The sequence below is a fragment of the Haliaeetus leucocephalus genome, unplaced genomic scaffold (genome assembly GCF_000737465.1).
Source record: "Haliaeetus leucocephalus isolate CR32 unplaced genomic scaffold, Haliaeetus_leucocephalus-4.0 Scaffold657, whole genome shotgun sequence".
Lineage (NCBI taxonomy): Eukaryota > Metazoa > Chordata > Aves > Accipitriformes > Accipitridae > Haliaeetus > Haliaeetus leucocephalus.
Window position 1 is genome coordinate 926639 of NW_010973093.1, and position 12238 is coordinate 938876.

Below are 12238 nucleotides of genomic sequence, written 5' to 3' on the forward strand. Positions count from 1 at the left end.
TAAGGTTAAAGGAGATGAGCAGTGTGCTAAATGCAGTTGCCTTTTCCTAGATTTGTGTCAGATCATGGCATGGAGGGCTACAATGCTGTTTGCCAGCGCAAGATCTTGACAGCAGCACAGCACACTGAGATAGACTCTACGTTCTCTCGGGCCTACCCTCCCACTCAGCTGGAGTGGACTGCAAACCAGAGGAGAGGAAAGATGGTGCTGGATGTTCATACTTTTAATGGTAACTTGTGCTTCTGCCCTTCTGCTATATTCTATTCCCTAAGGACTTTTCCAGTGCAGAAATAAGCATTCAGAAAATACTTCCCTCTGCTTAGTAAAGAGGGATCAGAACACTGATTTCTTCTGGCTGGTATAGCCATGGGGGATACAAGCATCTGAGTCTAAACCCAAACCTCCCAAAGTCTGGGCCTGATGAGACCTGCTACTCTGGCTGAGGGATGAGATTCTTCTGGTTTTGGGCCCATCTCAACAGAGGGCTGTTCTGCCTGTGCATATCTATGGGTCTGGTTTTCCTGTCATCCATTACTGCACAGCCCATGAAGCAGCAACTGCTGCCTTTGTTGCAGGGACTTTCTGCCTGCCTTCCTTCTCAAATATTGGCTTATGCTGCCTCTTGAGTGATCAGAAGCTCTGTGAATTGAATGCAGAACATCCCTACTTTGGCTCTTTGGTGAGCGGAGTGGTGGCCCAAGTGAAGCAGGACACTGCAAGGGTTTTCAGCTGTCAGGTTGGAAATGCCAACCTATGCCACCAAACAGTTATTCTGGATGTGAATGTGTTCATGTGGAGCCCTCCATGTGCTTTCAGTCCTCTGTGGCCCCCACTCAGGAGTGTGTAAGACTTTGCAGCTGGGCTCTGCCTGTGTCCTGCAGAGCTTAGGTGTTGCTGGGGAGGCTGTGTGTACTGACTTTCTTTTCTGTGCTAGAGGAGAAGTTCTCAGCTGAGGTGGAGTCTTGGATGACTGGGGAGCAGTATGCAGGCTGGCTCCTGAGTGCAAGGTACTGCCAGAGGATGGGAGAAGAGCTGGGGGTGGGAAAGAGGCTGTCACTAGTTCTGAGGTTCAGACTGGTCGAGGCTGCAGGCTAGAATTTATATGGTCAGATGTGGAATAGGACTCCTTACCCACACCAGCCTGTGCTCTCTTCTTCACCCTTCCGTCTGCATGAACTGCAGGCCTCTTTAGCAACAGAGGAATCACTGCTGTGATCCATCAGAGCAGTTTCAGAGGAAAGATTTAAAAAAAAAATGGACAAATCCTGAGTGATTCTAGTTTTTCCCTGACCCTGGGCGCTTAATAGTTCTTCACACCCTTAAGCCATGATAGACAAGGCAAGAAGAAACCGAATGCAATGTTTTCCTTTCTCTCCCTTTCACATGCCTACCTGAACACCTCTTCTCTCCTTCCTCTCCCTGTTACCAGGGGCTGTGATAAGAAGTCTCGAGGGTGGTCTATCTCCATGTTTACTGGCAACACATGGCAGGACCTGCTGGGCTGTGACTTTGTGCTGGACCTCATTGGAGAGATGGAGGAGGCCAGCAACCTCAGCAGTTCCTCTCAGTCCTCAGCTGAGTACCCCATCACTCCTGAAAGGGACAGAAGCTTCTTCCAGAGCTCTGACCTGGATTTGTAAGTCACCTAATCCTCCTGCTCCACCACTTGTGGCCCTGTGACCCAGCGGTTTGTCTTTCTTTCAGCACTCTGTGCTGTCCTCATCTCATTTTTCTCTTCAACAGGATCCCTCCTGCTCCAGGCATCCGGGCCCCTACCTTTCCACCACCTAATTTGCCTCCAGAATTCAACAATCTCCATCCAGGTAAGCTCTTGCCCAGAACTGTGGATGGCACTGGGAAGGGCCAGATGGGCCCCAGCCAGGGAATCAGAGCAGAGGGGGAAACAGGTGATTCTTCTTGATGTAAAGCAAGGAAGGGCTCCACTCCAAAACATGACTGTCTAATAGGGACTGCAGGCAGGGGAATGTTCCTTACCTGCCTTGTCACCAGACTTCTCTCTGCTTTTAGATCCAAGCTTCAGAGATGACCTGAGGACCCCTGTAGGCTTGGATAACTATGTGGATGATCTCTTCAGCACTGTGCTGCATCAAGGCTCCAGACTATCAGTAAGTCCCTTGATATTCCCTCCTACTTTCTCGCTGCAGCTCTCCTGTCCCTGTGACTCCCTCAAGCATGCCTCTGCCTATTCACTCCGCCTCTGGTCAGCTCAGATATGCCTTTGGATGGCTCTCCCTCTGTGAAGTCTCTCTCTCTGAGCTCACATAACTGTTTTTTCTTGATGCAGGATATGGAGAACAGGGACATTCTGACTGGACGCATGAAAGGAGGTGGGAAGATTGGACCCACACAGAGAGGAATCTTTCCTTCTACGGGTCTGTAAGGGGATGGGGACAGCTGGGAATACCTGCAGGGCTACATAAGCTTCAGTGAGCATAAATCAGGGAGTCCCTTAAATGCTAATTATTGCATGGGCTCAGCTGATTCATGACTCATTGGTTTTTAGCGTAGGTCATCAGAAGTTGCACTCCTTACTCCCAGGTTCTGGGAGAGAGATGCTTTGGGGAAGGTGCTAGGTAAGGGTATCACCTTTGTTCTGCTTTTAATTTCTCTCTCGAATTGGTCTTGGGGTCAAGGCAACAGGTAGCTTGCTTCTGATCCAGGCTACCTCTTCCCTAGGCCCATACTTGTAAGTCCTGTATTCACCTCTATTCACCTTGTGCTTTCACAAAATAGTTGCTGCCTTTCTCAGGGGAGGGTTTTAATCTTTCTTATTGCTTCCTTACAGAGTTTCCCATCATCTCTAGCTATTCCTTGGGTTAGTAAGTCTGAACCCTGCAGAGGTTCTGGTTTGTGTGGTTAGTGTCTTTACTTTTCCTCCTTTCTGTGGAGCTAAGACTCAAGTATTTTCAGTAGGGTGGAGTCAAACACCAATATATTAATGGCACTGAGAAATCTACATGTGTAGGAACACACCCAGCTGTTTCAGAAAGGTGGGGAATGTCCTGTTCAGATCATTACTGAGACTGGGACTATTTTTGGCTATTGTAGAGGCATTGTAGGGGCACAACAAGCCCTATTACAGATCACAGGCCTGAGGCCAGTTTGTCACTCATGTGGCTACTTAGATCAGTGAGGAATATGAAGATCTCTCCATGGCATCCTTGGGCCATTCTCACTGGGGAGGAAATCATGATTCAGTAGACTTGCGCTATGTACTGACTCACTCCTAGCTGAGACTGATGCCCATGTCCTTTGCTCTGCTGGCTTTGCCGTCAGTGGGATTTCTCTTTTATGGCCTCATGTGGGACTTGACTGCTGAGGGCAGGGGAATTCCTTTCTCTCCACAGTTCCTTTACGTGGTACACAATGCTACCCAGGCCAGGGCTCATTGTTCATTCACTCTTGCTACCTGCTGCAAAGAGACTGATATGGAGGTGGTAGTCCCAGGGATCTTTGCCCATTCCTCAAAAGAAACCCTTCTCTGTAATCATACACAGGCAGGAGTTATTTATATGCTCAGTCATGAAGGATGGTGGTGTCCTAAGCCAGACTGCAGAAGCAGGGTCTGGGTACTGCTATTGTAAAGTCTGGCAGGCCACACATTTCTCTTTGGTTTCCTTTTTCCACCTCAGTTTTGCTGTGTCCTGCTGTGTGTGAAGAGATAAACCATTCACATATCCCTGTTGCTGGTGCATGTGGAGAGAACCAGGGGCACCCAGCCTATGTGATGTGCTCTGCGGGATTGATCAGGGCTTCCTCATCTGCGATTCCCCAAAAGCACTGTGAATATGGTCTTTTGCCTCTAGGCTTCTCTGGAATGACTCAAGCATCAGCTTACCAGCCCATGCCTTCGATGATTGGGATGCCAGCAGCCATGCCTATGATGCCAGTGTCTGGTGGGATTGCACCTATGCCAAGTAATAACACAGTGTTTCAATAACTATACAGGGGAAGAGGATGGAAGGGTGGGTGTCGTAATGAAGCCTATGCATTTGAGTGTCAGATGGGGTGCATAGTCAACAATCAGCTCTGGGCTGATGCTCAGACACTGAGGAATGATTGCCTGTGGGCTTTTGCAGACTTGTGTGTCTTCCACAGCCATGGCTATGCCCCAGCCTGTGGTTCCAGCTGTAGATCCCAATCAGTTAGCAGCACAACAGCAAGCTTTTATCAACCAGCAAGCCATGCTCATGGTGAGTGGAAGGGCCTGGCTGGGAGGGGCCCAGGAACTGGGGAAGAGCAATGCACTGGTGTATGTGCTGTGAAGAGGTTTGAAGAGGTTAACCATGCTCCCCTCCTGCCTTAAGCCTGCTCTGTAGCACCCTGTGCTGATGTGCTAGGGGTTAGCTATATAAAGTTGGGATTATTTAAGACTGCAAAACTCGGAACCCCCTTTTTGCCCCTTTGTGTACACGGGGACACTGAGGCACTGTAGGTGAGTGAGTAGCAGGAACAAGAGCAGGCCCCAAGAAGCCTCAGCTGTAATTACCATGTGTTTTTAAGCTGGGATTTGCTACAGATGCAGATCTGCAGTGTTCTGCTCTCAGTACAAACCCTTGTGAGTGCATGGAGGTCCCAGGCTATCTCACTGGTAGCTGAGTCTTTAGGGTGTTATTAGGAGCTCTGCATAATTGGCTAGATGGGATCAGACTCCCTGGGCGTGCCTTGTACATAACACTGGGAAATTTGCAGTGGACTGTGTAGATGTTCTGTGATTACCAGTGAAAGCCTGACTGATGACTGTCAGTTTTGAGTAGCCTAGAGCTCATGGACATTGCTATTCCTTCCTCCAGGCCCAGCAGGTGACCCTTCAAGCCATGAGCATTTCCCAGCAGCAGCAACAGCAGCAGCAACAGCAGCAGTGGCAACAGCTTCTTGAGAACTCAAGGCCAACAGTCTCAAGTCAACCACAAGCTCCAGCTCCAGCCTCAGGTCCAGTCCCAGCCACTTCCCCAAAACCCAAGAAGCCTCCCAGCAGCCAGAATGCTGCACCACCACCAAAGGCTCCAGAACCGCCAGCTAAGGCAGATGAACCGGTATGAGAAACAAAGTGGTGGTGAATTTGGTTTGAATTTCATGATTTGCATTTTCTCTGCTTCCCTTCCAGTGTGACGGTGGTTTGGCAGACAGGAGAGCAGAGAGCTATCCTTACCTATGACACTGAGAACTTTCAAACTCTGCTTGCTGAGTCTCTAAGACACAAGATCAAACCTTGGTGGCATTAGCTCTGTGGATGTTTGGCCTCAGTGTTGACCAATTAATTCCCAGCTGATCTGAATTATTCCATAGGAAAAACCATCACTCCGAGTTCTATATCTTCCAGCAAGCTGTCTTGGGCCTCTAACATACTCCCCCTTCTCTGGACTTGGTTGATGATTCCTTGAGTCAGAGACTGATCTCTAGGGACAATCCCAGATGGGGGGAAATTCTAGATCAGAACTTGGCGAGGGAAGATCACCTCTGAACTTAAGGGCAGTATGGAGGTATCTGCTGGCTAGGACTAACTAACCATGCTGTGAACTGCTTTGCAGGCTCATGACTACATGGAAGACCAGTTCTCCAACAGTGATGATGATGACTATCCTCCAGAAACCTTCCAGCAGAAAAGAGAATATTTTCAGAAGATAGGTGAGCATCTACCACTTTGGGAATTTCACTCATTATAACACCTTATTCTGCAGCCTCCCTGGCATAAAAAGGTGTTGTCTTCCTGTCTGGAACACAGCTAATCCCTGCAGGAGCTGCTGGTGCTGTGTGTAGCAGGAGTTTTGGGTGCCTGCTCAGTGCCCTGCAATTCAGATTGTGAGGTGTTGTGTTGCCAGTTTTCTAGAAATCTTTGTGCTTGTGACTGCCACACCCTCCTATGCCTCTAGAAAGCATAGGCTTCTGCTGACTGATGCAAGGGTGGGAACTATGCCATTAGTGCTAGGTTTTGGCTGTGGGTTTAACCAGCTCAGGCCCCCCCCTTCTATACAGGAGAGCAACAGATCCGAGTGAAGAAAGTGAGGCCTCCTTCCAAAACTTGGACCCCTCCAGCAAATCCCCAGCCAAAGCAGGAGGAAAAGGAAGAGGAGCAGGAGAAGAAGGAAGAAGAGAAGCCTAGCCCTAAAACAGAGGCAGGTAAGATGCTGTGCAGTGGAGACCCAGGCAGGCTGACAAGCAGGAACTTTCCAGAAGCATCCAGCCAGGATATTGCCAGAGAAGGAAAGGATCTGGCTCTTCTGGGAATCTGCATCTTGGCAGGAGAGGAGAGAGAGAGAAAGGCCTGAGCTTTGGGAATTGCGATCCCAAAGCAAGGCAGTGGAAGGTCATGACCAGTCAGCCTAGGGGTGAAAGAGAGGGAGCTTCAAATGAGATAAAGGGATTTCTCCTGCGTCTTTGCCGGTCTGTTCATTACAGCTGTCATCCCCAATAGCTCCTGCTTCACCTTTGCCACCTCCTGAGCCAAAGCCAAAAAAGCAGACACCAAAAGCGAAGAAGGAGCCACCTGTAGTGAAGCCTTCAGGACCCGAGTCACGGCCTGCACCTAGCCGGGAGATCCGCAACATCATCAAAATGTACCAGAGCAGGCCAGCCCCTGAGCCCCAGCCTATCGAGCCTGTCAGGTGAGACAGTGGGATCCACCCACGTGGGCAGGAAGGAGATGAGTGGGGCTATATCCCAGCACTGCCACATGGCTCCATTGTGGCCACAACCCCTTTGCAGCCCCTGTGACTGTGTTCCCCATTTTCTTGCAGAAGAGTGTCCAAGCCATTTATTAAGAAGAACGACCCCAAAAATGAGGCTCTGGCCAAGCTTGGAATGATGAACCTCCCATCTTCCAAATCAGTGAGTTCTTCGCTCTCTGTTCACCTTAAGAGCTCAGCAGAGTATATCCAATCTCCAACAGGGTGGGAGCTACCTGGTAGTGCAGTAGCAGCCAGGTGATTTCTTGTTGGGTTACTAGATAGCTGTGAGCTCATACCATGGCACTGCCCGTCCTAGACTGGGCTCCAATCTGTAAAGTCACTTGAGGTCCTGAAGAAAAGGCTCTGGAGCAGCAATTACTATTGTGGTATGTTTAAGGATGATCTGGAAGCAAGGAACTCCTGTTCCCCACATTTGGCACCTAGGTCTTGCCCGTTAATGTCTTTTTTCCCCTTCCCAACTGGAGGCTTCAATCTCAAATACTTGGTTCTCTGCACCTGGATTTGGTTGATCTTCATCTGTTTGCAGACCGTGTGTTGATTTAAAAGTCCTGGTATCCCTGTTCATACAGAACTTGCTTCCAGAGTTGGACTGCTGCCCTAGGGATGATTTATAACAGCAGTGTCAGGACAGAGCACAGTAATGCAGAGAATGACTGGGTCAAATGGTTTCGCTGTCTTGCAGCCATCCCCCCTGCCACAAGAGAAGAGACCACCTCCACCTCCCAAGCCCAAGCCAGGCTCAGCTTCCAGTTCTATCAAGGAGAAGCAGTTGCCTCTCCTGTCAACCTTCAGCCAGGAGAGTACCCCACCAGGTTCCCAGACCCCTCCTGCTCCCCCTCCTCCCCCACCACTGTCTTCGTCTCTCCTGCCTGGGACCCAAGACTGGCAGGAATCCACAGGGAAGAGTGAGTATTGACTTAACCCAAGTGGAATTTTGTAGTGGGAGGCAGGGAGGGTATAGGGTCGGAATCAGCTAAGTGGCCTGGGAGAGTCACAGCACATGTTCTGTCATCAGCCAGCCAGCCAAAGACTGAGTGGACTGTGTGAAATAACAGAGAGTGTCATAGTTTCAGTCAGTCTGACCCAGTAATCAGCATGGCAGTTCCCAGCTCTAACTCTTCCCTTTCTTCCCAGTGCAGTGCAGGATGTCAGGCACAAATGATGAAGGAGGGGCTGGGTTTCTCTGAAAAATGCAGCTAAAACCAGAAAGGACCTTTGGGCTACAGCTTTATCAAGGTCCAGTCCACAATACATTTTATTGCCTACCTGAAGCATAATTACTTTATCAAAGCTGCAATTCAACAGATGGACTTTAGACCAGGGAGGAATGGGAAGCCAGGTATTTTACCTTCTAGAGCCTCTGGAAGGTCCTTAGAGACAGACTGAGGAATGAGGGAATGTTTCTTAGAGGGAGAAGGAGAGCTTGGGAGACCTTTGACACTGGCCACATAAACAGTGTCTGGATGCTGCCCATCTAAAAAATGGCATAGCTAATGCTTCTCAGCAGTAGTTTGGAAGTGTTATTCAGTCTTAGGTTTTGCCTCTGAATTTCAGTGGGAGCCTGGAGCCATAATTCATTTTATACTTTGCTGCTATTTTGGATACATGTACCAATGTATTTCAAGCTGTTTAAAACTCTCATCAGCATCACATTTTATAACATGCAAGCAACAGTCCGCCAAACACATTACTGAAGGACTCCATCCTGCAGGAGCTTCCCTGGTATAAAAGAATTTGCCTGTTCCACTCCCCCTCTCTTTTAAACAATGTTTCTTTAGGAAATACCGTGAAAGTAAATTGAAGTAACTGGATTAGCCTGAAAAATCCCTACATGCTTTTGAATATGGATATAGAACTGTGCTGAACTATGGGATCTACTACATTTCTTGTCCATGAACTCTGAAGTTTTGAAAGTTGGGAGTGATTAATGAAGACATTCCTACCTCATAAAGCAATGCCTTTGAATGGTTGCCTTCAAACTGAGCCTGTCTTTAATAGATCTCCTGCAGAGAGAAATCCAGGGCAAGTGCTGGGTGCCTTGTACCAGAACCTTGCAGTCTGCAAGCTCAGAGGAGAATTTTTATGCCCATTTGAAGCCTTTAGCACCCTTTTTATAATGACTTAAAGTGAAACTTGTGTCTTCACAGGTTAGTATTTTGTCTGGGACGCTGTGTGCTCCCTATCTCTGGAGTGTTTCTATTATAAGCACTGAACTTTGTGGCTAATACAGCAAGTATAAATGCTATCAGAAATGCTGGTACTCACATGATGACTGTTTTATGCATGCATTCACATTAGCTGATCCCTGACCTTCAAGAAGGTTCCTGACAATAATCTTCCATCAGGCATATAGCACTGTCCCCTTTTTCTTGGTAGGTCTTTGGCAGGTGGGAAGGTGACCCTGTAGTCAGCAAAGCCCATCTTCACTGCTCTTTCTCCTCACACAGACTCTGCTGTAACAGTAGCAGAAGATGATGGTATCAAGACCCAGCTGTACAAGCTCACTACCAGTGTCAGCTTTTCCTATGTCAACCCTGCCTGGAAAATCTTTCTGCGCAAAGAGGTACAGTTCATTAGCTGAGGGCTTGCTGCGGAAGGAGGGAACTAGTCCCACATTTGTTTTTTTGTCATAGGCACCCAGTGTGATATAAGAGCACAAAGATAGTTCTGGGAGGAGGTAGGGGATCATCTCATAGGGGATGTGGGTCCTACTCTGCCTTACTGACTCTTGTGTCTCAGTTTCCACACCTGTCCTTTCCTTCCTCTGTAAAGCACTAAGAGATCTACAAATAAAGTAAATTTGTTGTTACCTGGTGCTTTCCTGTTAAAATAGTACAAATGTGTTTAAAATCAAATATTCAAGAGTGCACTGAACTGACCAGGGTTCATCCCATGGTCTCACCACTTTACTTTTGGTCCTTCGCTCCTGGTCCTTCTGTTCACATTCATAGTGTCTCTTCCCTGCCTGTCCTTGGAGATGAACTCACTCCTCTCTGGCAGCAGGGCATATGGATTACAAAACATCCCTGGGGAGCTATTTCTGCAACATCCGTAATTTCACTATTGTTTTTATCCTCCTCTTGCAGGTGTTTTACCCCAAAGAAAATTTCAGTCACCCTTATTGTCTGAACTTGCTGTGTGAACAGGTATGTACTGGTGTATGACTCAAGACCTGTTGTCTCTTTGGGGACAAAACACCCCATAATTACATTGTATAAGTTGCCTTCACTTCTGCATCCCTAGCAGTGTTAGTCTCTTCTCCAGATCCATCCAGTCAAGCCCCTGTTTACTCCTCTCTGAAACTCACTCTGTTAAACAGCCTCAGATTTCCAACATATTCAGATGTGGCTTCTTCAATGGAAGTCTCTCTGTTTCCTTCCTCTGCAGATCATGCGTGACACTTTCTCTGAATCCTGCTTTCGGATCTCCAAGGAGGAGAAGCGCAAGATGAAAGACCTGCTGAGTAATTAACAGCCCCATCATCCCTTCCTCCCTGTGCCCAAGCCAGCTTTTGGTTTGAAATGAGAAACCTTCCTCCAAGCCCTTTCAGGCAGGACTTAGGGCAGAGGAGAAATGTTTGTCACTGCAGCAAGAAAGCACATTTGTGTGTCCTGTGTAGTGCAGTGCGGGAATGTTTGTTTATTCCAGATGGCCAGAAAACAGCCCTGAAATTTCTCTGAGCCAGAAACACTTAGTTCTGATATGTTTATTGTGGGGAGAGGAAACTGAGACCTAAGGATGGGATTTTGAGTTGTCGTAAAATTCAACTGTCATCTTTGACAGGAGCTTCATGGAGAGGGGCAGAGAAACTAGTAGTAGACTGGTGTGTGCAAGTAATGTGGTATCCTTTTGCCTCTGCTTGTCATTTGCTGCACTGTAATCAGTGAGGGGGACTAGTGGGAATGAGTCCCTGGAGAGAGGGAGACTTGAACATCTTTGTCTTACTGAAAAAGTATCTGCTTTGTAACCCTGCTAGTGGAGTTCCGGGTTGGCAATGACATCCAGTCCATTCAGGAAGATGGGATAAAGAAGAGGATTGTACTGGCTGCTCGGGATAACTGGGCTAACTATTTCTCCCGCCTTTTCCCGGTTCATGTGAGTTTTAACCTTCTTGCCAGACCCTGGGCTTGCTTTAGGTGTGTGGCTCTAGCTTATCCAGGATCTCCTTCTGTCTCCCTGCCTGGCCACACATCGCTCATTCTTCTGTGCCTTCTGTACCTTGCTGTGTTTGACACCTCTGTCAGCCCAGGGCCTCCTTCATGGTACATGTGGTAGCATCTTCTTCCCCTGCTCCATCCTGTCCAGGTGAGATGGAGCCTTTCATGCTCTCTGGCTGCACTTTCCTTACAGGGCGAAAATGGAAGTGATGTCCAGATCCTGGGTGTTTCTCACCGGGGCATGAGGCTGCTGAAGGTGGTGAAAGCAGCTGGCTATAATCCTGAGCACTTGAAGATTCTTTGCAGCTACAGGTGAGCAAAAGGGCACTGGTTGCTGCAGGATGATAATTTGTCACGTGCAGGATGTTTTCAGAGTGTTAGGAGGCAAACTGAATGGTTGAGCTGAAAATTCCCTGGTTGTGCTGTGTTCTCTAGGATTGTCCTAGTCCAGTTGTGACTCACTGACCCTCTTTCTAATGAGTGTGGTCTTTCCCTTTCCTTCCCACCTTTTGCTTTGCTTAGAATAAGTGAGTGCTAGGTGTGAGTCAGCTCCATGAATATCATCACAAGGGAGGTCCTCAAAGTGGTAAGGTGAAAGCCATGAGCAGCCTATGGTGCTATTAGTGTTGTAATACAGTGCTGGTGAAAGGCCACCCTCTGGAGCATGCTGAGGCCTGTCTCCATTCTCAGTCCTTGGAATGAGGTCCCATCCCCATGATCTGCATCCCTAGCTCTGGCATAAAGACTCCAACTATGCTGGCTGTATTCTCAGCTTTGCAGATGTGCTGTCAGTGGAACTGAAGGGCAGCAGTGCCGTGGAGTTCTCTCTGAAGACAGAGCAGCTCTTCCTGCACTCTCCGAAGGCTCCGTGCATCAAGGCTATGGTGGAACTCTTCATCGAGGAGCTGAGGCAGGTGAGGGAGCGCTGTAGTGCAGTAGGGAATGAAGGTGGTTTCCCACATGGACCTGAGCGGGTCCATAGGATGACATGGTCTGAGTCCTTCACATCCTGGGGATGAGATTTGACCTTCCCATTGCTTTTTCCCCAGGATACCAACTACGTTGTTGCTCTGCGCAGCTACATTGCAGATGACAAGAGCCTTCTTAGCTTCAAGAAGGGTGACCTCATTGAGTTACTGCCCATGCAAGGCGTGGAGCCAGGTGAGGGAGATTGTCAAGATTGGGAGGAAAGGTGGGGAATGGATTCAAGGGCCTGCTGGACCCATGGTGCCCCGAAGTTCTACATGCTGCTGTTGAGTAAACCAGAGGAAAGCAGACTCTTAAGGGCTGGCATAGTCAGCCTTCAGCTCTGCCATTCTCTGACGACAACCCGCCTTGTTCCAGCTGCCATAGTTGCAGGGGATGTTATCT

The 12238-nt window shown here is 48.5% G+C and overlaps 1 protein-coding gene across 1 annotated transcript in view; it reads left to right on the top strand.

Annotated features, from left to right (window-relative positions):
- LOC104839270 (unconventional myosin-XV-like) overlaps positions 1-12238 on the top strand; it is a 46051-nt gene that overhangs the window by 25811 nt on the left and 8002 nt on the right. Inside the window, exons 24-43 of the mRNA XM_010579476.1 lie at positions 51-229; positions 935-1007; positions 1430-1636; positions 1744-1823; positions 2029-2126; positions 2306-2393; positions 3828-3938; positions 4120-4214; positions 4815-5057; positions 5553-5649; positions 6437-6626; positions 6759-6849; positions 7393-7615; positions 9158-9273; positions 9797-9856; positions 10098-10173; positions 10687-10805; positions 11061-11179; positions 11640-11781; positions 11917-12028. Of these exons, the coding sequence (XP_010577778.1) occupies positions 51-229; positions 935-1007; positions 1430-1636; positions 1744-1823; positions 2029-2126; positions 2306-2393; positions 3828-3938; positions 4120-4214; positions 4815-5057; positions 5553-5649; positions 6437-6626; positions 6759-6849; positions 7393-7615; positions 9158-9273; positions 9797-9856; positions 10098-10173; positions 10687-10805; positions 11061-11179; positions 11640-11781; positions 11917-12028 (2519 nt within the window). The remainder of the gene's footprint in view (positions 1-50; positions 230-934; positions 1008-1429; positions 1637-1743; positions 1824-2028; positions 2127-2305; positions 2394-3827; positions 3939-4119; positions 4215-4814; positions 5058-5552; positions 5650-6436; positions 6627-6758; positions 6850-7392; positions 7616-9157; positions 9274-9796; positions 9857-10097; positions 10174-10686; positions 10806-11060; positions 11180-11639; positions 11782-11916; positions 12029-12238) is intronic.